This window comes from Penicillium hispanicum, assembly GCF_028827665.1.
Source record: "Penicillium hispanicum strain IBT 35686 chromosome Unknown utg000005l_segment0_segment0, whole genome shotgun sequence".
NCBI classification, from domain to species: domain Eukaryota; kingdom Fungi; phylum Ascomycota; class Eurotiomycetes; order Eurotiales; family Aspergillaceae; genus Penicillium; species Penicillium hispanicum.
The window spans coordinates 555,545-578,742 of NW_026623197.1; the positions used below are offsets into that span (position 1 = coordinate 555,545).

The 23,198-nt window shown below is 53.5% G+C and overlaps 12 protein-coding genes across 12 annotated transcripts; 6 read left to right on the top strand and 6 right to left on the bottom strand.

Moving 5' to 3' along the window:
- Window positions 1-1,139: 1,139 nt before the first annotated feature.
- Window positions 1,140-1,585, bottom strand: N7459_005659 (uncharacterized protein; the record flags this gene model as incomplete). Its single annotated transcript, XM_056944843.1, has 2 exons — window positions 1,140-1,459; window positions 1,552-1,585. The coding sequence occupies 2 exons, from the start codon at window positions 1,583-1,585 to the stop codon at window positions 1,140-1,142; spliced, it is 354 nt and encodes a 117-aa protein (XP_056799178.1).
- A 2,633-nt stretch (window positions 1,586-4,218) lies between these two features.
- On the top strand, window positions 4,219-5,005 carry N7459_005660 (NudC domain-containing protein; the record flags this gene model as incomplete). Its single annotated transcript, XM_056944844.1, has 3 exons — window positions 4,219-4,467; window positions 4,554-4,875; window positions 4,974-5,005. The coding sequence occupies 3 exons, from the start codon at window positions 4,219-4,221 to the stop codon at window positions 5,003-5,005; spliced, it is 603 nt and encodes a 200-aa protein (XP_056799179.1).
- A 776-nt stretch (window positions 5,006-5,781) lies between these two features.
- Window positions 5,782-7,376, top strand: N7459_005661 (Zn(II)2Cys6 transcription factor domain-containing protein; the record flags this gene model as incomplete). The annotated part of the gene is made up of 4 exons (XM_056944845.1): window positions 5,782-6,003; window positions 6,076-6,447; window positions 6,514-6,645; window positions 6,708-7,376. The coding sequence occupies 4 exons, from the start codon at window positions 5,782-5,784 to the stop codon at window positions 7,374-7,376; spliced, it is 1,395 nt and encodes a 464-aa protein (XP_056799180.1).
- A 486-nt stretch (window positions 7,377-7,862) lies between these two features.
- N7459_005662 (uncharacterized protein) lies at window positions 7,863-8,519 on the bottom strand (the record flags this gene model as incomplete). The annotated part of the gene is made up of 1 exon (XM_056944846.1): window positions 7,863-8,519. The coding sequence occupies one exon, from the start codon at window positions 8,517-8,519 to the stop codon at window positions 7,863-7,865; it is 657 nt and encodes a 218-aa protein (XP_056799181.1).
- A 943-nt stretch (window positions 8,520-9,462) lies between these two features.
- Window positions 9,463-10,090, bottom strand: N7459_005663 (class I SAM-dependent methyltransferase; the record flags this gene model as incomplete). The annotated part of the gene is made up of 2 exons (XM_056944847.1): window positions 9,463-9,866; window positions 9,946-10,090. The coding sequence occupies 2 exons, from the start codon at window positions 10,088-10,090 to the stop codon at window positions 9,463-9,465; spliced, it is 549 nt and encodes a 182-aa protein (XP_056799182.1).
- A 1,566-nt stretch (window positions 10,091-11,656) lies between these two features.
- On the top strand, window positions 11,657-12,754 carry N7459_005664 (tRNA(Thr) (cytosine(32)-N(3))-methyltransferase; the record flags this gene model as incomplete). Its single annotated transcript, XM_056944848.1, has 1 exon — window positions 11,657-12,754. The coding sequence occupies one exon, from the start codon at window positions 11,657-11,659 to the stop codon at window positions 12,752-12,754; it is 1,098 nt and encodes a 365-aa protein (XP_056799183.1).
- Window positions 12,755-13,669: 915 nt separating this feature from the next.
- N7459_005665 (hemolysin III family protein) lies at window positions 13,670-15,244 on the bottom strand (the record flags this gene model as incomplete). Its single annotated transcript, XM_056944849.1, has 1 exon — window positions 13,670-15,244. One exon carries the CDS (start codon window positions 15,242-15,244, stop codon window positions 13,670-13,672), a length of 1,575 nt encoding a protein of 524 aa, XP_056799184.1.
- A 404-nt stretch (window positions 15,245-15,648) lies between these two features.
- N7459_005666 (uncharacterized protein) lies at window positions 15,649-16,424 on the top strand (the record flags this gene model as incomplete). Its single annotated transcript, XM_056944850.1, has 2 exons — window positions 15,649-16,004; window positions 16,073-16,424. 2 exons carry the CDS (start codon window positions 15,649-15,651, stop codon window positions 16,422-16,424), a joined length of 708 nt encoding a protein of 235 aa, XP_056799185.1.
- A 500-nt stretch (window positions 16,425-16,924) lies between these two features.
- Window positions 16,925-18,684, top strand: PIG-S (GPI-anchored transamidase GPI17; the record flags this gene model as incomplete). The annotated part of the gene is made up of 2 exons (XM_056944851.1): window positions 16,925-17,167; window positions 17,233-18,684. The coding sequence occupies 2 exons, from the start codon at window positions 16,925-16,927 to the stop codon at window positions 18,682-18,684; spliced, it is 1,695 nt and encodes a 564-aa protein (XP_056799186.1).
- Window positions 18,685-19,070: 386 nt separating this feature from the next.
- On the bottom strand, window positions 19,071-20,258 carry N7459_005668 (uncharacterized protein; the record flags this gene model as incomplete). The annotated part of the gene is made up of 1 exon (XM_056944852.1): window positions 19,071-20,258. The coding sequence occupies one exon, from the start codon at window positions 20,256-20,258 to the stop codon at window positions 19,071-19,073; it is 1,188 nt and encodes a 395-aa protein (XP_056799187.1).
- Window positions 20,259-20,888: 630 nt separating this feature from the next.
- Window positions 20,889-22,023, top strand: sod4 (mitochondrial 37S ribosomal protein mS42; the record flags this gene model as incomplete). The annotated part of the gene is made up of 4 exons (XM_056944853.1): window positions 20,889-20,942; window positions 21,017-21,197; window positions 21,305-21,429; window positions 21,493-22,023. The coding sequence occupies 4 exons, from the start codon at window positions 20,889-20,891 to the stop codon at window positions 22,021-22,023; spliced, it is 891 nt and encodes a 296-aa protein (XP_056799188.1).
- Window positions 22,024-22,306: 283 nt separating this feature from the next.
- On the bottom strand, window positions 22,307-23,095 carry N7459_005670 (ubiquinone-binding COQ10-like protein; the record flags this gene model as incomplete). The annotated part of the gene is made up of 1 exon (XM_056944854.1): window positions 22,307-23,095. One exon carries the CDS (start codon window positions 23,093-23,095, stop codon window positions 22,307-22,309), a length of 789 nt encoding a protein of 262 aa, XP_056799189.1.
- Window positions 23,096-23,198: the final 103 nt, after the last annotated feature.

Consider the following 23,198-nt stretch of genomic DNA (forward strand, 5'->3'; position numbering starts at 1 on the left):
AATCGGCAGAAGCCGCCCAGGCCGATGCATACTGCACCTAGCGGTAGGAAGTAAAACGGCTCTTTGGTCTTCTATGCAGCGGTGGTCATGCTCTCATCCCGGCCACGGAAGCTCTCGGGATGACTCCGGCGCTCGCAACGCGGGCTAGCAAGCCTCCGTCCATCGTCTGTGCCGTCCGCGTGCACGCGTGGGAAATTAACAGGATCCGAACCAATGCGACGCGATGCGTTGCGTTGAATCCCTCGCTTCTCGGATTGCCACTGCTAGGCCCGGATATCGCGCCATAGTGGTGAAAAAGTACGATGGCGATGGGTATCTTTGCGGCGGGGCGTCACCTGTGATCCGGTCGAATGAGGATGGTGTGCGGGACGCTAAAGTCGCGGATCAGGATCAGACGGAGCCCCTTGGTTAGTGCCGGCGTTGACGGTCTGCTTTGCGTGGGATGGTGGGCGTGGGGGCCTCAGTTGCCAGGTTTGGAGTTGGGTCTTGAGTGGATCGGTGGAGGGGAGGGATTTTTGATTGTTGTTGCTATGCTGGAATGGGTGGAACGAAGATGTTGTAGAAGTTGATAATGAGGCGTGAGGATGAGCCTGTTTCGACATCTGAGGAACTGCATCTATCGAGGCAGATAGAGGTGGCCGCCAGCTCGAATTCATGGTGCCCCAGCGTAAATTGTACAGGTGCTATGTTGCCAGACAGCACCGGCGTCTCCTCGGCTCCAGCTCCAGCTCGAGCTCAACCTCACCCTAGGCAATCACCCCTCAACGATACCCCTCCATGTCAAGATTGCGATATCGTCACAAAAGCCTTCCGGGAACTTTAATCCTGCCCCCACCGCAGCCTCATTAATGCCGACATTCATCCGAATATCGCATGCTGAAGGTCGCAAGTGCAGGAGAAGCCCAGCGGCCAATACCTAACCTCGCCCCCCTGCAATGCACACACCCCCAAAATGCCGGCATCGTCACATACACACAGCCACACACTACTCCCGCACGCTGTCAAGCACGACGATCGTCTGTCAAGGAAACACCCGGCTGTATCCAAGGGCTGGCTGAACCGTCATCTGATGGTGCACTCGAAGTCACACCGGGTACGTGTCGGGATGTACTTGGGCGGGTGCAGCGGGCGCGATGCGGTCAAGAGGGGGGAAGGGCGACGGCAATCCGGGCAGCATAGGACAGCAACGGTGGCCATGCGACAGCATGTGCTCCCACGTGGAATTTGGAAGATGCAACGTCCCGGCGCCGCGTCTTATCAGCGGTGAGGTTGCGCGGGCGGCCAATAGGGGTGTCGGGGTATGGCGTGGTCAACACAGCATCCTGCTGAGTACGGATGTACATCTGGATACAGTCGACAAGCGGCTGCGCGGGCATTGGGCCAAAGCTGTGAGATCGGGTGGATCGGGCGCCGATCGATGGGATCAACCCAACCCGGTTCCCCGGGCTGGCGGTGGTGCCTACCGTCTATCCTGTGCGCAGCAAGTCAGTCCACTAGCTTGATACCTGTGCCACGCCCAGCCTAAGCGGGTATGAGTGAGCAATTGCCTACCATGGAGTAGGTAACTGTTGACCGGGTCCTGCATCGCCTCACCCGGTCCCCTACTGTACTATCCCCCCATTAGGCTCCAGCTTCACCCGCACCCACACATCGACACCGGGGCCCAGATATCAGATCGGCTGGCGCGGAAGGAGGGAGAAAAGCCCCCGATTGGTACAGGGCGCCCTGGCTCCCCTTTCTTGTAGCCTTAGCGGGCCAGGGGTTGCCCTAGCTCGGACTAGGGCCGGTGAGATGTTCGATCGCCACTAGTGCAGCGCGCGCTGACATCACTTGGGGTTGGGTGGGTGAGCAGCCTAGCCGGGGCAAGGAGGGCAGGGAAGAACAAAGACGGTGAAAGTGGAGACCTCGAAGCTGGTTGCCGGTATACATGTCCAGTCAGTTGACGACTCAGCCTGGCAAGATCAAGCTCCGCGCACAGAGACCCGAGACACGATCCAATAGGAGAGCATGGGTGTTCGAAGCTGAGCGGCCCGCTGTCCCGTTGCGCAGGGGGGGAAACGGAATATGGAAAAGAGACAAGGGGAGAGGGAGAGGGAGAGAGTCGGTGAAGGAGTTGATCAAGCGCGGATGTGGGCTCTCGTGACCGGGTAGTGAGCCGGAGCAAACATTTCGAGTCGCATTTTTTTGAATTGTTTTATTGTACTTTCTTTGTTGTTGCGATGAGAAATCACCCAGTGGGGATCTTCGGACTTTTCATTTTTGATTTACTCTTTTTTTCCGTTTTGATTTTGCATGTCGCATGTCGCATCTGGCGCCGGAATTCCTTATATAAAGGGGAACGTCGTCGGCAGAAGCACCTTCGAGCCGCACGGCATTTCGATCATCTTCATCGCCTTTCTCCTCTTTCGCTGTGAATACCACTCTTGCACATAAACACACGACCTTGTCAGCCTATCTCCAAAAACCACCCGCGATGGATCAGACCAAGCCCAAGAGCGAGCAGCCAGAGAAGAAGGACGCCAGACCACTCAACAGCGTCGAGATCTACCAAAGGCGATGGGAGCAGCTGATGGAGGACACCAACAAGCAACTCGCGAAGATTCGAGGTATGAATCCATCCCTTGTGACAGATGATCGGTCATATGCAGGAAGATGCAACAAGAAGACTGACAGTTCGATCTAGAGGAAGAAAATGCGAGGCAAGCCAAACAGACATCGCCCCAATGACGGGCGTCGTGAAATCACGTCCTTCAGTCGTATCGGAGTTCTCTGGGGATCATCGTTTCTTGTGGTGTTTTGCACGACTATTGACACACTCGTTTCCCCTTCTTGCCTATGCTTTTTTTTTTTCTCTCTCTCTCTCTCTATGTTCCCTTCCCGTGATGCATTCTCCGAGGGATAAACAGCGGGACACGGAGCACTCGGGCACTAGGGATCAACGAACACATTCGTTCACGGAGTTGCGTTGTCGGTTTAGAGGGGGATCTGCCATTGGCATTTGCGCTGTGCCACCGAGTTATGGCTGGGATCTTTGTTGGCATGTTTCTTTTTCCTGTACCAATCAGCGATCTTCTACCATAGCAAGTGGGTGTCCTGCGGCGGATATGCATATCCGAGGGAAACACCATCCCTAGGTGATCGCTGTATTGACCAGGAGCCCCAGAATGAATCCATAAACACGCCGAGAGCATTCTTGCTATGCGGGCATAAGACGCCGTCATTGCGCAAAGAGGGAATTTCAGCCGCTCGAATACATACTCAACATGTCTTCTTTAATCATGGTGTGTCCGGCCCTGCAATGGTGGTGTGGACGGAGTCGGTCAACGGCGCATGAATGCAATGTACCGTCGATCGACATGCACGGCACGCCCCATTCAGCGTACCTACATCGTAAAGCTGTCAGAATGGTCCATATGGACCGATGATGCCCGACCCTAATCTGCTTGGCTGCAAGATACCCTGGTCCCTTTCAGCTCGCCGTTTCACAATGCCATTGCTGCACTGAGCGGTGTGTACTACACACCGAATCATGCATGGCGTTCGGATCTTGACAGAGCGTTGGTTTCAGCCCTGGAGGCAGCTGTACAACTGGTAGTTGTGTATCTTCGAGTCATCTTCTGGGCTGGGATCGCTTTCCCCCTGTCAACCATAACGGAAACTTTTTTTTGATTTTATTTCTGACAGCATTCCACACCGTTGTCGATCAGTCGAATCGCGGATGCAGTGCCGTTGGGAGCGCTCTTTTACCTCATCTGGCAGAGACGTGCGGCCGACCAAGATCAATGTCTCACCCTGGTGATCTGTCATCAATTGTTGGTTCTTGAACCATGCCTTGACGTGTGCATTGATGCTCATGCAAGGAGGTGGGCACCCAATGCGTACGCGTATAGCGCGGCTATGTATCGTCGTTCGACACACGTCGGAATGGCCAAAACGGGGCGGCAAGTGGAGCGGCGCGACCTTCGGATTTGGGCTGCCGCTGCATCCGCATCAATAGGCCCTGCTAGCTGGATTGGTTGGATGGATGAGTGGCGCAGGAGGGACGAAGGTCAGTCCTCAGTCGTAGACCTGTTTTCCGCTCGCACCGGCCAATGGTCGGGCGACTTGGGGCTTTTCCGCCCGCAGCTCCCGCTGCCAACCCCCACCGGCTTCCTTCCTGCTTCATCGCCGCGATAAACACTCACTACCCTTAACCTCAATCACCCTCACTGTGTCACCATGTCCTCGGCCGACCCCGAACAGAGTCTATCTCCGGCCGAACTGGCCCAGCGCGAGGTGGAGGAGAAGGAGCGCAAGGCTCGCGAAGAAGCCGAGCAGGCCCAGCTTCCGTACAAATGGACCCAGACCATTCGCGACGTGGACGTGACGGCGCCGATCCCTGCCAATATTAAGGGCCGCGACATGGACGTCGTGCTGACCAAGACCAAGATCCGAGTCGGCATTAAGGGACAGGAACCACTGGTCGAGGTGCGTGTGGCGCATGGTTCTTCATACATTCCTCCACGCCTCGCGAAGCCACACTGACCTATCTCGAAACTTTCGTCGGCGTATAGGGTGACCTCCCGCATCCCATTTTGGTCGATGAATCCTCCTGGACCCTCGAGACTACGCCCACCCCACCAGGCAAGGAAGTCAACGTCCATCTCGACAAGGTGAACAAGGTGGAATGGTGGCCGCATGTGGTCAAGACAGCACCCAAGATCGATGTGACCAAGATCCAGCCCGAGAATTCCAACCTGAGTGACCTGGATGGCGAGACCCGCGCGATGGTCGAGAAGATGATGTACGATCAGCGGCAGAAGGAGATGGGCGGCCCCACCAGTGATGAGCAGCGGAAGATGGATCTTTTGAAGAAGTTCCAGGCGGAGCATCCCGGTACGTCGTTGCTGGCCTTCATGGCGACATATTGCGTGGACCCTCGTGCCTCGGCAATTCGCACTTGTTCACGAACATAGCGGCTAATGCAACCACAGAGATGGACTTCTCCAATGCGCAGATTGGTTGAAGATGATGGCATTCGAGCGGTCAATTGATAAAAAGTTATTGAGTGTATGAATCATGAGCTACATGCATTGACAGCCGTGGATGGCTTGGAATGAATGATGAATTGCATGGTTCCGTGTCGGCCCTGTTTGCTCTTTTTCATCATAGCCTTGACTTCTCCAGTGTTACCGGTACTGATAACTGGGGGGCTTTGTGGCTGAAATAGCAACTCGCGTCGGCAGCAGGAACAAATCGAAGGACTGGGGGAGCGCATATCGAGATACTTCAACACGGCATTTATCGATCTGACACTATCTACCAATGATTGCATTCCTCTCGTCTAGAATATGACGAGCGATATTTTATCACTACAGTCCACTCTACCGTTACGCTCTGTGCAAAGCCTCATTCGATCAGTCCGATTGGACTGAATACGAGAGTTGCCGAATCGGGTCTAGCGCACTCCAGACCTGAGAGGCGACTTGCGATCACCAGTTCGCACTCTTTCTCTCCCTTTGTATCCAATGGAATCACAGAGCCCACCCTGAAGTACTCCTTTCGATGGTCCCAATTCTTGACGGACACTCATTACCCGCCGGCTTTGAAGGTGTATAGAGCCTGCGACCCAGTATCAGCGCCACATACTCCACTTGCCGAGAGCCTGATGTGACAGAGCTATTCAGGAGTTCTCTCCGGTCGATCCACCGTCTCAATCAGCCAAAGAAACAAAGGGGGGAAAGAGTTTGGTCTAGAACCTCTTGCTGTGGCAGTGTGATATCACATCCGTTCAGGCACAGGATGCATCATTCCGCGACCAGATCCACAGTCGCGGACTCGGCAGGCATTTCAGCTGGTGCCTCGCAGAGCCACAGGAGCGTATTCCGGGTGCCCAACTGCAAGCCTAACAAGATTTCCATGCATGGATCTTCCGATGAGCTAGTCGATCGGGCCTTTCATTCCCGGCGGCCGCACCGGAAGTCCCGTGGCGGCTGCTCCACCTGCAAGCACCGGCGAGTCAAGGTACATATACTATATCCCGAAAAATATAGAGTACCAAGATCAAATGGACAGTGGCATTAATAACCTGCTAAGTGCGACGAAACCAAACCCACCTGTCTCAAGTGCCAGAAACATGGCAGCGAGTACGTATATACGGCCAGCCCTGCTCGGCCTCCCCCGGTTAAGCATGTCGTCACGCGATCCATTGAATCCCGCCCCGAACTGATGTCAGTAGACACTATGGCTTCGTCTATGTCTCTGTTGATGGTGGCAGAGAAATTGGACGAGCTACTTCGACCGGAGCATACATTTTCCAACCCCAGGAGACAGTCTCGCGCGGGCTTGCCGTCGATGGACCGGGTTTTGAGGTCCCTACAGCACTTTCACTATGTCACAAGCATGTCGGATAAGACCAAACCTAATACAACAGCTGTCATGAGCAAAGTCACACAGCTTACCTTTGAAGTAAGACATTTCCATCACCCTCGACTCGGTGAATGTAAATAATTCATATTAATCCCCTACTATCAGAAACCATTCCTCATGCACGCTCTCATCGGAGCAGCAATATCCCACCTCTGTATCGTCCTCCCCGACAACAGCTCCTACCGTGTCGCAGAAGCCTACCACTGGCAACAAACCATAGAGCAATGCTCAACCGAGGTATCCAAAGGCGTACACAAAGTGAACATGGACAAACTCTACTCCGCCTGTCTCTTCCTCAGCGCCCACTCCGCCGACTCGACGAATACAACCCCCGCTCCTCCTTCGTCTTCTCGCAAGACCCAGCAGCGCTAAACTGGCTCCAGCTCCAAGGCGGCCTCCGCTTCCTCCTCGAACGCACAGCCACCTGGTTACCAGGGAGCATGTGGTGGACCACCTTCATGGAATCGCGTCGTCCAGACCTCGACTTTGAAGACAACCGGCCGGGCCGCATCGACCTCGACCCCGCCTTTGCGGATCTATGCGCCATCAACGAGACTTCCACCGTCGAGAATAATCCGTATCTCTGCCTCCTGCGCATGCTGACGCATCTCCTCCCGCTGGAGCGGAAGCCCGAGAGCTTTAGTCAGTACAATACCTGGATGGGCCGGCTCGAGCCACCGTATTTTGGGTCTCTGTTGCGGAAAGAGCCGCCGGCGTTGGTCCTGCTCGCGTGGTGGCATGCGCTGATCTTTTCTGCAGATGAGTGGTGGGTGGAAACGCGCGTGCGCTCGGAATGTACGGCGATCTGTATGAGGCTGGAGGATAGCTCGGACCCGCTTGTTTTGCAGTTGCTGGAGTTCCCCGCGAACACTCGTGGGTATCTGCTTCGGCATGTGGAAGAGCGCCAGCGGGTGCAGGCGGCTATGGTGTCTGTTGGCTTCCTTGGTGTTGATGAGATTGAATGTTGATGGCGTGGTGCTGTTCTTGGATTAGATGCAATTTCCATGATACCCTGATCTCTTTCTCATCTAATGATACACGATGGTTTTGAAGCATTGTTTGATTTTGCATGAACATATCTTCTATTATGAACAAGTATGTGCTTGGGCATATTCCACATTATATGCGCGCGCGCACATGCTTCCATGGCATATTTCCACTCATTTGGTTCTAGTATTAAGTATCCCAAGATATCCTGTCGTTGCAGTTGAACATGAAAGAAATCCAAGGCTGTCGCTTGGTCGTGGCATCGTAAGCAGTGGGTGTTCCACAAAGCAAAACAAAAAAGGAAAGCAATGAAGTATAGCAGCGAGCACATTCAAGACCGCAATGACAGACGAGGCCAGCTCAGATGTCATCTGCGATTCTAGCACGGTGTTAACAAAAAACATGTGAGCAAGTCCAAACCCAAAAAGTCAAGTAGAGTGAGAGCGAATATGAGTCCAAAGGTCCTCTCATCGACTCTCCCATGAGACTCTCCGATGTCGACGAATTGACTGATCATCCGCCTCCGAAGAAGGCGCCGTCGTCGTCATCCGGGATCCATGCACCCGCGCCATAGGCGGTGGATGAATCGTCACAGCCATCGCCGACGAAATCGAAATCGACCGCGACCGGGAGAGCACCACGGACTGCCGCGGTGAATACGGCGGCGGCGGCGTCTCGCGCGTGGCCGTGGATGTATTCCCGTAACTACTCGGGAACGAGATATCCGAGGAGCCGTCGGATGTGACGTCCTCGTCGTAGAGATTGCGGCTCTTCTCGTCGGCATGGAAGCCGTGCGAGTCCGACGATAGCGGCGGGTCGCGCAGATGCGCTTCCAGGGTCTTCTCGTGGATGCTCAGTGGGCGCGGCGTGTACTGCGGCAGCGGGACCACGCTGGCATAGCCCCCATCCTCGGAGTCAGACGGCGGGGGCCCGTGCCCGCGTTGCGAGCCTGGTCCCGCGACGCGAATGAATTCGCCAGAGCCGGAGAGGATGAAGTGGCCTGTTTGGACGCTGCTCTGACTGTGAGCTACGGCGTTGGATGCTTGCATCTCCGGTGCGGATGGGCGGTGCGGGGATGCATCGTCGCGAGTGAAGCACCCGCAGAGCGCGGCGAGGAATGACATGGCGGGGTTGAACTGCCCCTTCCCGGTTCGCTTTTGAGCGTACAGAGCAGAAATTTCAGCAATCGGTATGGGCTGAAGGTCAAGAAATTTGAATTCTTAGTGAACAGAAAAGACCCCAGGTTTACTGCATGTCGCGGCGATAAGTGCCGCAATGTGGTTCCAGAGGGAATTTGAGGCTCAACTGGATCGAGATCAGCGAGATGTGGGATGATCCCCACTCGAGTCGACGAGCCCCTAAAGTGGAAACAAAATGGACAATGGACTGTCACGGATGAAGCGCAGTTATGAAAAGAAAATGGTGAGGGAAAACAGAGGGAGGAGAGAGAAGTGAACAACCAACCGATCACGCCGCCGGATGAGGCTGCCGCAGGCATCCAGATTCCCGGCGATGCTGATTGGTGGAGACGTTGGCACTCCTGCCTGGGGCATCAAGGGTCGCAGATTACTATAAATGGGTTTGCTCGGATTATCCCACCAAGGATGCTCGAGAATAATTAATATTCTTTGCTAGCATTCTATCAAATGCCTGTATCATACTAGGTAGAATATAACTGCAGATATACACCTGTCGGATGACCGCGTGCCATATTTAAGCTTTCGCTCCAGCGAACTAAAGATCCATGGATACTCAGCCCGGAATCGGCCAGCAGACGTAATCGTTGGATCAAGTAGGTACAAATTCTAATTATATTCCCCTGGGAAAGCTTAATATTGGATTTCGAATTGTCGGCAAATGTGACCAGTGAGGCCTAGATACCACGCAAGTGGGCAGTGGAAATATACATTGGCATCTTCCCATCAAGGCAATGGTCTGCAATCTCAGACGGTTTCTACATAGGCATTAATTCTCACAGGCTCACTGTAGTTACTAGCCATGTTTAGTTTCTGCATTTTTGCTAGAATAACTATATGACATCTAGGAATTGATAAGCCTGCTTGGAACCTACTCCAACTTCCGACCAACAAAAGTGTACCGTGTGAAGACCAAACGTGTTCCATCTCGGGTTTCCTTCGCGGCCTCCTCAAGTACTCTCTTCATCTCCACTACCTTTGGGTTGTCACCCGCCTTGTTCCTAGTAAGGACTTCCGTGGCCAGCAACCCACACTCATGCAGAGATATCGATAGATGGGGTGGTGCCTCCTTTTTGTCGGAGATAATATCACCGAAACCGGCGTTTTGGAATAGTGTGGGCAGGGTGGGAATCCATGCTGGACTAAACCTTGGATCATTTCCTTGAAAGAGTTTCATTATGTGCGTGGTCGCATCACTCTTGAGTTCTGGTCGGGTTGCCTCGACGCGGATAGAGGCGACATCAATATCAGTCCATTGAAGATAACCACCGGGCTCTATAGGTAGTCAGTGAAGGGCCCACTGTAGGGCAAGGTGAAGTAGGGAGGAATGATCCAAAAGGAAAGAAGAACGAACTCAGAAGTCGAGCCAGCCGCTCGAGCACAGACGGTAGCTCAGACTCTAGAATGACCAAGGCGAAAAAGCGGATATGAACCAAATCAAATTTCCCCACTAGCTGCTCAGGGACATCGGTGCGAATATCCCAATGGTGCAGAGTCATGTTGGGGGGAAGTAACCCGGCAGGAGGGGTTGCATCGAAAGATATGTCCATTGCATGTAGTGAGACAGACGGAGCAAGTTTCTCAGCTAGATCGGTAAGCCAGATTCTGCAATTTGGTAAGTTGGCCTGAGATGCGGTTGATGGATAGCGTTGGGTTCTAAGATCAACGTACCCTGTCCCCGTGCCGACATCTGCAATTGCCAGGTTGACATTATCCGTGGGGATGGATGGGTGAATGTGGTAGCCGAATAGTTGAACAGAAAGGTAGTGCTGCAGATTGATGCTGCCGATAGATGTTCAGCCAGTGGTTCAGAATCCGATCATGGACGCATAGTTACCGGTTGTTGTCTAGCCAGTCTCTTCTGAAGACATAATCATCTGGTGATGAGGTCATGGCGATGCTCTTTTGTGAGTTGCAATAATCGGTAAAGATGACTTCTATAGTGTGTCTGGTCAACTGCAGAATTCACGCAGATTGTCCAAGGCAGAGTGATGATTAGTGATCAGTATGATGTCTACCATCAAGTGGACATTTGCCTCCAGTTAAATACATTCGCTTTGTCTCAGTTTAGGTCAGCGACTACGAGATTACTCCAAACAGAAAGGCTAAATGACGTGGCATTGGTGTACTCGCCAATGACTGTACATAGAGGTTGTGATCGTCATCTATAGACCCCACGGATTAGTTATTTGGCCCCCATTTTAGACTCAATTAAATTCAGCCGATTCCAGATTACAGCATGTCTTTCTTACCATAAATATGTAACTAGATCTACTGGGCCTATAGCTGTACCACTTGGGCGCCTAAACCCAGGAGATCCCGCATGTTCAGGAGGCCCCGACCCCTACTCCGATTGGTGATGACTTGACAACGGCTTTGATGGACAGCTGATCTCTCCCGAAGTCGGCTCAGTTCCGTAAAATCGGCTCCAGGCCTTTTTTGACCTGCGCCGGTCATGCAGCGCGGGGAAGACCTTCCATCGTTATACAAAACGCTTCGAATGCATCACTCGGCCCACCGACTCTATACCGCGAATGAACTACTGGGCTAAAAAGACCCTTGTGAATAGTGCTACGGGCCCTTTTTCCAGAAGAGAATCAGGGATTTCTAACGTCAGTATTGCTCGAGATTTCCTATCGGCACGACATTTGTGAGCCCGAGGAAATATCTTGCCTGCTGCTCTTCATAGTGCACGGTCATAAAATGTCTAGCCCCCACCATCACGAGTCACCTTAGTTTGCATTAGTAGCCCTACTGGCTTCGTCTCCATCGTCAAATTTTGGCCACACTTGATGGCACCGTCATGAGTGGAAGGAAGACATACATGATGTGAGCATGGCCATAGCGTTTGGCAACGTGCCACGCCGTCAACCCATAGAGAATGGTCAGGCACCAGACATGCGCTTATCGATAAGTGATCCATGGATAGATAAGAGCTGATATAATCAGGCACCGAGCGGGGCCAATTTTTTTAAAGATTTCCATCTTTTCCCCCACGCGACCTTAAACCTCGATTGTCTTCCGTTTGTTCCCTTCCTCATATTTTTGTTCCAAACAGCAGCACCATGCCGACAGATGAGACTGTTCGAGAGTTCATCCAGAATGTCCAGCCCCCGCAGATTTCCCCCAATCGTTCGCACGACCCCTCCAACAACATGAAGCGCAGCGATCCCTTCCAATTCGGTTCACGCTACCTCGAGCAAGGCGACAACGTTTTCGAGTTCAATGCTTGGGATCACGTCGAGCCCGATGACGAGTTCAAGGCGTTTGCCGAGGGCCAGTACGAGAAGCAGCGCGCCGCACCCGTGTCAGAGTTCGACCAGAACCGCTTCAACAATGACCCGGCCAAATGGTGGAACCTCTTCTATAAAAACAACACCGCCAACTTCTTCAAGGACCGCAAGTGGCTGCGTCAAGAGTTTCCAGTTCTTGCAGAGGTGACTCAGAAAGACGCGGGGCGCCAGGTGGTTCTGGAGGTGGGCGCGGGCGCGGGCAATACCGCGTTCCCGTTGTTGCGGAATAACGAGAACGAGCAGCTCATGGTGCATGCTTGTGACTTTTCGAAAACGGCGGTCCAGGTCATGCGCGACAGCGAGCATTACGATGCGAATCATATGGTGGCTGATGTCTGGGATGTGGCTGCCGAGCCGGACGAGAACAGCAATGGTCTCCCGCCTGGATTGACCGAAGGCTCCGTCGATGTCGTGGTTCTGATTTTCATCTTCTCCGCTCTGAACCCGAAGCAGTGGGAGCAAGCTATCCGCAATATATATCGTCTCCTGAAGCCCGGCGGGCGCGTGCTGTTCCGTGACTACGGCCGCGGCGACCTGGCACAAGTGCGCTTCAAGAAGGGACGGTACATGTCCGAGAACTTCTATGTTCGCGGCGATGGTACGCGGGTGTACTTTTTCGATGAGAAAGAGCTGATTCAAATGTGGAGCCGATGGACGCCGGAGACCGGTTTGCAGATGGACGCTGAGAATGATACTACCGAGACCAACCCCACAGAGGCAAATGGTTCCTTTGAAATCAAGCACATGGGAGTTGATCGGCGATTGCTTGTGAACCGCTCAAGCAAGCTAAAGATGTACCGATGCTGGATGCAGGGTCATTTCCAGAAGCGCGACGAAGCCGCTGTTACTCCTGTTCAGAACGGCGTGTGAACTTAAGCTCATCTTCGCTTCTTGAACTTTTTCCTTTTCCACGGCTGCAAACTTGGATCGATCAAGGCACTTGATCTGACGGGGGCTCGACCAGTCTGAAGAACGTTGCATCATGAATTAACGAGCATTACGGCCGGCCTTCAATTGGCTGGAGTCATATACATACCATCGGATGAGCTGCCCTCAATATCCCACAGTGCCATGGGATACCCAACATGTGGCCAACCACCTGCCCCAAGACGACGCCTACACGAACCAGGGGCGACTCATCTTTTGGGAGCTTGCACGCACGTCATACCTTGACGAGATTTACGAGTACGATGACATGAAAATAAATGCATAAGATACGTCGGATAGACAGTTCACCCAACAATACAGCAACTTAGCATCATGAGCAGTCAGACCCTTCGGCATGAGGATGGTGGATCCAACGAGACCTTGTTATATATAAAGATCTGTAGGGTCTGGAGAAAAATGACATTGGAGTACACCGAGAGAGAACAAGTGAACCCGGAATGACAAGAGGTAGATACAAGAAAGGCCGAAATAAGTGCAGAGTCCTGCGGCCGACGAAAGAAAACAAACCCCGAGCGGCTCAGCCGAGGGAAAGGTCTCCGAAATCTCGAGTCTTCCAAAGACGCAAGCAATGAACATGAACATGAAGAAGAAAAGGAATAAGCAAGACTCCACCCATGCGTAGATAGACAGAAACAACCGATCAGTGCTTATTGAAAAGATGTCTATGAGACATTGCCGACAGAAGCCTATCGAGGTGGTCATCGGCATCTAGATCTAGTGGTACGTTAATCAAGGATTCCATCGTTCCTTATCCTCGTTTATCATGGTTTATCATGAAAACACGTGAATCAAAGGGAAGACCAAGTGTGACTTTTCAGCGTTGTGCCAGTGACTAGCTCAGGCAGTCAGATTGGGACACTCCCCTTGGGCGCGCTGGAAAGCGCCCGCGAAAAGATCCTGCATGGCGCAGTAGTGGAAAAGAATGCCGCCCAATACAGCCAAGTGCCAGATGTTGTGGCTGCCACCAAAGTAGTCAAACAGACCGGGCTTCCACCGCTCAGGGACCTTGGAGGCGTAGACACAGGCACCGACGAAGTAGACCATAATGCTCTTCATAATCGGCGCATAAAAGTACAAGCACCACTCGAAGCCCCGAGTGTAAGAGAGCTGTGCAATAGGGGCAAATCCGGTCAACGCCAGAGTCACGTAGAAGGCCACTCGGGCCCAGGCCATATCGTGGCGGTTGAATGTAGGGTGCCAGGGAAGAATGATGCCACCAACTCCCAGGGACATGGTAAGGAGAATATAAGTCCAGCGCGAGACCGGTTCGCAGTAGAAAGCAGTGTACTCGGTGCTCACGATCGAGGCGGCAACTAGCATGGAGATACCAGTATAATCCACGCAGGCGAACCGCTCCATCAGAGACTGAGATGCAATGCTATTCATGGTGTGCCAGAGAGTGCTGCAGACCAGGCACTTGCATGCAGCAAAGAAGAAGACCGCGGCGATCATCACGTCGGCCTTGGTGCTCAGGTGGAAATTGGTATGGAGCGGATAGAAGTAGAAAGCGATGGAGAGAACGATGATAAGACCGATAACATGGGACCAAATGTTGACCGTTTCGTTCGAAAATGCAAAGATTGAGTGAACACACTCCACCTTGGACGTGGTGAATCGGTAGCCGCTCAAGATGTGTGGGTTCACTCGCCATGGGTCTGGAAGGTCGTAGTAGCTAATCAATCGCTTCTCCTGCGCAAGTCGAATGGCTTCGTCAATGTTTTCTCGAAGAGCATCACGAGCACGACGAGCACGTTCCATTCCTTCGTCAACGACTTCGCGAGCGTGAACCAGCTTGGAGTCCATCGCCTTCCATCCGTCATCCAATGTGCCGTAGATGCCGCGGTCTCGCACCGCATGTGCCCGAGACTCGAGTTCGGACAAGAATGATTCCATCAAGCGGACGCCGGCCTGTGCCTTTTGTTCGAGGGTCTCCTTGGTCACCAGGGCTTCATTGTATCGGTCTTCCAGGGTTTCCACTAAGATCTTGGCCCGCTTCTTGCCACTGCCCATGAGCTCACCCGAAGCCACTGAGCACTGGTCCCTCACGGCCTCCAGTGTCGCATAGCCCCGCTTGAGACTCGTGTCTATCTGCACCATGTGGGATTTCCGGTATTGTTCGATCCAGTGCATTCGGCGCTCGAGTTCGGCGAGGAAAAGTTCGACCTGCGTCGCTGTTAGAGACCCATGGTTGTCATTCCAAGCAGCAGCGATGGCTTCCGAAAAGCTCACTCTGATAAAGACGGTGTCCGCATCTTGATAGTCACAGGAGAGTCTCCTCGGGGCGTGGTATGAGTGTCTTCGTCGTCGGTCTCGTAGGAGACCGGTGTCCTCGCCCGGCGTTGCGGCGGAGGACGAAATCGCCTCCACCTCCGGGTGTGACTCCACCGTCATTGAGGAAGCCGAACAGGCCATTGCTTGATCGCGAGGGCTTTTGAGCACTCAGCGTCAATCCGAGGATGCAGGACTGGTGGGTGTCCACCGCGAGCCGAGGGATCCGTTGCGGCTGAGACGAGTTGGGGGTCGGGTGATGGGGGAGATTGAAGGTAAAGCCCCTGAGACCCCTCGGTGAAAACAGTTGAGAGCAGGAGGCAGGTCTATGCACACCAACACCACATTCTGTCTGCAGGTGGGGTGAAGGAGGAGAAAAGGGAAAGTGACAAGCGGGCTAAAGTCTTCCCCAACCACCGCCGGCCCAGCGTTCACATGGAGCGGCGCACGGTCGTCTGATTGATCGCCTTCCACTCTCCTTCTCCACCCGCCTTCAGAGCCCAAACTTTCGGCTTCACCCATTTCCCTCTCTCGCCACTTCCTCGACGATGGCTATCAGCGAGATCATCACCAACGAGTCGCTGCTGCCCGTGCTCAGCACCAGCGCCGAGACCCTCACGCAATGCCAGCAGCTGCTGTCGCTGCTGAATCCTGATTCGATCCCGACAGAACCCGCCCTTGCCCGAGAAGTATCCCTAGCGGCCTCCAAGCAACAGAAGCTCCTGTTCGCCCTGTTGGCCCAGCTTCGTGGCCAGAGCCGGGATGCGACCTTTCGTGTGCGCGACACTAAACAGGCCACCGCGGAGGCCCGCCAGGAGATCGACCGCCTGCATCTCCAGTTGCAGAACTTGTACTATGAGCAAAAACACCTCACTGGCGAGATTGCCGCCTGCGAGTCCTATGAGTATGTAAATTTGGTACCCTGTGGACACCTCTCTTGAACCCACGCTAATCTTTCGTTCGATGTCTCAGTCACAAATATCTTTCGTTGCCCTTAATTCCCCTTGAAGAATTCCTCGAACTCCACCCCGAGCACCGCGAGCTTGACGAACATGAATTGATGATTGCGCGCATCAATCACGAGCATGCTGAGCGAGAAAAGTTAGAGCAAGCGCGCCAGGAGCTGCTGAAGCGCAAGCAGGCGTTGATTGCAGAGAATAAGAAGCGGAAGGATGACCTCGCCAATCTTGACCAGGATCTTGAAAAGTTCATTGATGTGCGTACCCGCAGCTTTCTGTCCTTTTGCGATTTCCCTCCGTTATTGACATCCTCTTCCTCCCAGGCGGCCAAACCAATACAGAAGATCTTCGAGAAGGAGTATTAGACATTGCATTACTAGTGGGATTTGAATGCAAGGTCAAAGGCCAACAGATCTTTGACTGCTACATTGGGTCGGCGTTATTGGTCAAGATACCCATGTTTGGATTTTGCGGAATGCTTTAAAGACAGAACATACTCGAAAATATACCTTGAATAGATTGTGGCTGAAGTACTTATCACTTGCTGGCTTGGATAGGCTCCCCGAATACGAGCTATAGGTCTTTTAAGACACTCTGTGGCGCTAATAACATTCGGATCACTTCGTGAGGGTAGGTTGGATGGCCATTTAAGAGCAGATGGCAATTCGTCGTTACTGATTCGGAGTTCTCGTGGTGTATACGGTGGAACGTGGAACGCGGGATCGACACATAGTGGTGAGCCCGGTCTTCCTCGATGCGGCGGAGCCACTTGTTCTTCCTTCTCCGCCTTTAGCTTCCCCAAACATCAACACCACCTTCCCACGCTCTGGCAGTGCTCGCCCAGGGCACAAAGCATGCCCCAATCATGACCAGTGAAAAAGGAGACAACAAGTCTCCACAGACAAAAGATGTCTCGCCGGCCCCGAGGTCCAGTGCACCGCGCGCGCCACCACCCGAGACTCAAGAGGCCATCCAAACCAGATTCCGAGTTATTGCGGCTTTCTGGGCTGTGATCATCTTTTTAGGATTTCCGATATGGTGGCAGACTACTTCAATCTACCGGGCACATCTACCAGTTGAGGATATGGTGGAATGGGCTGATGGCAAGGTATGGTGCTATCAGCGGTCAAAGGTCAACAGCTGGTTTGGAAGCTAATACGCTGTTCCATACAGACATGTCGACCCGTCTTTCCTCTGGATATTCATGTTGCAGCTCCATCTATGCAAGCTGCTGAATCTCAACATCTTGTTCGCACAACTCAGCATGCCCTCGACGATCTCAACGAATTTGCGGCTCACCATCTCCGCCTCAAATTGACGAACGACTCCAGCACATCGCCTGTGCATGACGGCGAATATAATTCGGACCTTGCTCACACCAGCGAAGAAGAAGGGGCAGACACTGCGCTGTTTGTCCGCGTGGTACCTGAGGAGGGCTTGGTTATTCCTCGCTCAGAGCTGCATGCCGACACGACACAGCTTGATATCTTTTACCCGTTCAGCCAAAACCCCATCCCCTCCTCCTCGAACCCACCACTGTCAGTCTTCATTGCCGAGGAGCTGCAGCGCTTGTACAGCGAGGAGAAAGCGACCATGGCGCACATTCTATCTGGCGGGTCGTCTAGTCTGGATTCAGCCTCCCCTCAGCTTGCGGAGAGCATTGGCCGACGCTTGCGCCGCTCCATGAAATACGCAGATACCTATCACTTGTCATTTTCTCTATTCACACCCGGTGCCGAACCCTCCTCGTGGGACATTGAGGCTGCTGTGCAGGACTACTTGTCTCCACTTCTTCATGCTTTTGCTCCTATCAGCAATTTCACCATTGACACCCAGGTTCAGTTATATGCTGCCTTTTCGCCAATGGCGCCGCCCCCTGTCTACGATGAATCTGAGGCAGCATGGACTTTGAAGAAGGAAGACCTAAGTGCGTTCATCAACGCTGCCGAATGGCCTCTAAATCCCAGCATTGGCAATGGCCCTACTCTCAATTTCATTCTCTACGTCCCTGCTCCCTTCCAATCGCCGCTTGTTGTAAAGGAGAACCGTGCCTCGAGCTGGATTGTACCACAATGGGGCGGAGTGTTCCTGCTCAACCCATCGCTTGCCCAAGGATCCAACCCTGGCCATTTGTCCCAGGAATCACTGCGTCCTGCCTTCATGACTTTCTCCCACCAACTGCTGACCCTTCTCGGCACACCCACTACTCCATCATCTCTCCCTCTCCGTCTCCAGACATTGATCCGAATCCGTGCTGCCACTCTCCTTCTTTCGGCCTCATCCACTATGGGTTCCCTGGCTCGTCTCACCGAGTCTCTTCCCTCTATTCCAATCCCGGCAACGGTCGCCTCTTCCGTTTCTTCTACCCTCTCCCATTTGTCTTCGGCCTGCTCTCACCTACGAGAGGGTCGATTTAGTGCCGCTCTTGCCAGCGCGAGGATTGCCGAGACCGAAGCTGAACGCAGTTTCTTCGAGAAGAGTATGGTCGGCCAGGTCTATTTTCCAGACGAGCATAAGGTGGCTGTTTATCTCCCACTTCTGGGGCCAATCGGAGTCCCGCTCGTTGTCGCTCTGGTCAAAGAGCTGAAACGCCTCGTCGAATCGAGGAAAGCCTCGTCAGTTTAAGTAGCTACGGCTCTTTTCTTTCTCGTGTATAGGTACCGTTATAAAGACGCAATAATCAAACTGTCGAAATTCCAAACTCCTGTTGGCATCGATATCTAGAGTGACAGTGTCTTCTATATTTCACGATATTCATGTCCTATGCACTCTGCAAAAGGAAACTTTTCGTTGAGATGTCGGTGATTTGGTTTAAGCGGAGCGAACGAGGTATCTGAACAAAGGGAAGCCCATTCTAGAGACCACAGTGTTGTTAACCAGCCAGAATGCTCGAAGCAGATGATCTACATCCGAACTCGGTTTCCACAGGCTACAGCAAACAAATCCATTGTCACCGCCATAAAGCGCGAGTCGCCAATTATCACATCCCGGTCCCTGCCTCCCTATTAATTCTATGTGTCTGTGACTTTGAACGTAGGATTACCCTTCCTATCATGGAAGCCAACCGCCTTCACCAGGTCCGTGAAGGTAGTATCCGGCCTCGCAATCGCCCCAGGATACGGCTCCGGCCCCAAGAACTTCTTCGACTGCGCAAATGCACCAGGGGGCGAGTATACCTTGATACTCTCGGTGCTGGGCTCACGCTGCCGCGGTGGTGTGACGGGATCCGGCACCGTGGGAATCGGCGGGACATCCTTGTCCAGTCGTGGGTTGTTCGAGAAGAGACTCCGTACTCTGCTGCCCGTGCGTGAGAGCTTGGAGAAGGTGGATCGGCCGCCTGCTGAGGCGCGTCGGTCGCTTTCTGGGCGTAAGAGGAAGTCTGTGCGGTATGAGGCCTCCTCGGAAGCTATGGGACTGGAAATGCCGATGACGGCGCCGGAAGAGGACCGCTGGGACCAGTGCATTCCGGATTTGGGGTCTTGGAATTGTTGTTCCTTCTTTTGCCGCCGGTGGCGGAGACAGGTTGATATAAGGAGGGCTAGCACGGCGCCGAACAGTGCTCCTGGGAAGAAGCCTGCGACTACCGCTTTGCTGGGAAAAGATGGGCATTTGGAGGCAAGGGAATTGCTTGAAGCGGAACTTTGGTTGGAGGCAGAGGCAGATGTGGACGGTATAGGTGTAAATGTTGCGCCGAGCGTTGAAGCATTCGTGGCGGTGGATGCTGTTGTCGTTGGCGTTGGCGTTGGCGTTGTCGTCGCTTGTGTGGTTGCAGATTTCTTGTTCAAGACGCAAGTACTGTTGCCCTGACAGGTATAGCCAAATGGGCAGCAAGCATCGCCACACTGAGGTAGCTGGTCGTCGAGCTTGGTTGTTTTGACCGAGCTTTTGGGATGTAAGGTTGCATTTTGCTCTTGGACGTCGCAAACTATGGGGGAGATGTATCCACAGTCGCTTCCGGATGGGCAACAGATCGCAGAGCTGTTGTCGTCGAGGCTGATACAGGTTGAGGAGGAAGAACAACAGAAGTAGTCGGGTAGACTGCCACCACATGAGTCGTATGAACTAGGACACGCGCTAGAGCTTCGTGGAAAGAACTCGAGTGGTTGAAAAGCGTTGGTTGTTCTGATCGTAGCCATCAACGCCAGGAGGAAACGAATGGATGTGCCTCTGTTGACGACGCCCGCGATCATGTTCGCCATCCTGGGCGGTGCGGACGTCCTCGTCAGATATCTCCTTGTAGATGGCAGAGAAGGAAATGCGAAGAAGATCGTTTGGAATAATGCAGAAGTATTGACTCCAGGTCGATATCTTCGATCAGATGCAGGATAAGAGGAAGTAAAGATCACCAGCAAGAGAAAGGAAAATCTGAACAGGGGGAGAAACAAAATATCCAACACACAAGGGGATTGAAAGTAGGATAAAACAAATGAAAGCGAAAAACGGCGAGCAGGTACAAAGAAAAGTCATCCTGCCATTCATCCTGGTATCGCATACAAAGGATCTATTCTGGGCACGCGCCGGGTTCCATGAAAGGAGCACCGGCGAGTTTCAGGATCGACGACATGGTCCTGTTCTGCAACATAGCGGGCGCTAAACCGGATTGTTTGTTGCAGAAGCACCAAGACGCGTCCCTGCAACAGGCTGAGGAGTGCAGATCGGAGGATGGTGGGCGCTTAGAGCACTGGGAGAGCGAACCTTGGAAGTACTTCGCGACGCGCTGATTGGCTGGCTTATGTCAGCGCTCTACTCCCGATCAGGCAATGCGTCGGGAGGGAAATTCTTCGATTGCTTCAAGCTGCACGTCCGAGTCTCATCGTTCAGCGCCCATCATGTTTAGCCGACTTGTCCGGCCGGGCGCTCTGCGCGCGGCTTCAATTTCCCAGGTTAGTGTCGCTCTTTCTCTCCCTACCCGCTGATTCACGCTCGTCATTCAGGGACTGATCGCGTTGCTTTCTAGACACCTTCCTCCGCCCTCTCAGGTATCCAGGCCCGTGGTCTGCACCGGGTTCCTCAATTGCAGCATGACACCTACTACAGAAAGAATGGTGTTCCTGAGTTCATGTCACCCGAGGCATTCGACTTCTCCTGGACTCAATACCAGACTCTGCTTGTCGACAAGTTGAATCTGTTGACACAAGGTGAGACCCGATTTCTCCTCCGGAACATATACTCGGCCTCTAGAAGGGTCGGGTTCGTTCAATTGATAGGAATCGGGATTGGTTGCTTATGATTTTCCCACGTCTAGACACTGTCGACGCGGACGCCAAACCCGGAGAATTGCTGGTCAAGTACTCCCGGCGCCCGGAGATGGCCTCGGTGTTCAACTACGCCTCCATGGCTCATAACAACCACTTCTTCTTCAACTGTCTGGTCGGTCACACTGCTCTAACAGCTATACACGCTCATCCATCTGACATGCTCGCCTCAATGTAGTCTCCAACCACCACCAAGATCCCCGAGAAGTTCGCCAAGGATATCGTCGACACTTGCTCCTCCGTTGAATCTCTAAAACTCGATTTCCTGGCCACTGCAAACGCTATGTTTGGTCCTGGCTTCGTCTGGCTCGCCAAGAACTTGGAGCGCGAGGGTCTGATGCAAATCTTCTGCACCTACAACGCCGGCTCGCCCTACCCAGCCGCCTACTCCCGACGACAACCCGTCGATATGGCCACTCACTCCTCCGATCAGCCTTTGGGCAACCAGTTCGCCGGATCAATGGGTGCCCATGCCCAGAATCAGAAGAGCCTTGCCCCTGGTGCGATTGATGTGCAGCCCATTCTGTGTGTCAACACCTGGGAGCACGCGTGGATGATGGACTACGGCATTGCAGGCAAGGAGGAGTACCTGGAGCGTTGGTGGGACCGGATCAACTGGGATGTGGTGTTCGACAACTACAACGCGATCACCTCAGTGAAGGGTGTGCGGAGTTTGGCAAACCGAAATCGGAGCCTGGGCATGCTGTAGGCAGGCCAAAAACCCCATTTTTGTTTGGATAATCTGTATTATATCATACCATGTTCCTTTTCCTCTTTCCCACCTCTCGCTTCGCGTCTCTTGACATTTGTATTGTGGAAACTGTACAGTGAACGCATCTGATAGAAACCGACTGGGACATCCATGCCCTCTTCTATAGCAGCGAACTCGATCATCCATGTGGTCCGACACATATTTATACCGCATATCAAATCAAACACCACTAATGTACAACCCCCCAGCCCAACTAAGAAAACACCCAAATGCATTGATTCTATTGTCCCTTCCCATGCGTCTCCCGAATGCGCTTCTCAAAGGCCTCGATCATGACACCGGCCATCTGGCCCTCCACAGCACCCATGACCGTAGCATGCAACTGATTCTTGAACTCGAATCGCACTTCCAGACTGACCTTAGTCCGCGGATCCCCCGGCGCACCGACCGCGGCCAGCGGCGCCAGCTCCCACCGCGTGGAGAGGTACTCGAAGATACCCTCATTGGCACCAGGGAAGAACGCGCTCAGTCCCGACACGGCATTGCTCTCGCCCTCGTGTCCGGCCGACTGGCCATATTTCGCTCCGCTCCGCGCTTCGACGACCAGCTTGGCCGGATCGCAGTCCACGCGCGAGGTGAAGGTCTCGCTGAGCGGGCCGTAGCCTACGGTCAAATAGGCTTGCGTCGGGTATCCCGTTCCCGGGTCGCGGGCTGTGACGGTGGACGCAGTGAGGAAAGGGAGGAACTGCGAGTAGGACTCGACGGAGGAGATCACTTCGAAGAGCAGCGCTGGGGGGTAGGGTAGCGTGCGGCTGGCGGTGAGGACGCGCTCGGAGGAGTTGTTGCCGTTGTTATTGCCATTTGAGGGGAGCAGCGAGGAGAGGGAGGAGAGATTGAATGCTCGTCGGGTCGTGCGTGGTTGGCATGGTGGTGTTAATGAGGTTGTCGGGCGTGGCCGTGGTGTTGAGCTGATCGTCCTTGCGGGATAGCGGCGCAGTCCGGGGAGTTGGGACGGCGCTAGGAGAATGTTCGTGCGACTTGGAGGTCGCAGGCTGCGGATTGGTCGCATCGGAGAGGAGGGAGCGTAAAAGAGGGAGTGTTGGAGAATTGCGTTTGGAGACTGACCGTTCCCTGTTCCGCGCGGATCGGGATCTGCGGCCGAGGCCGGCGTC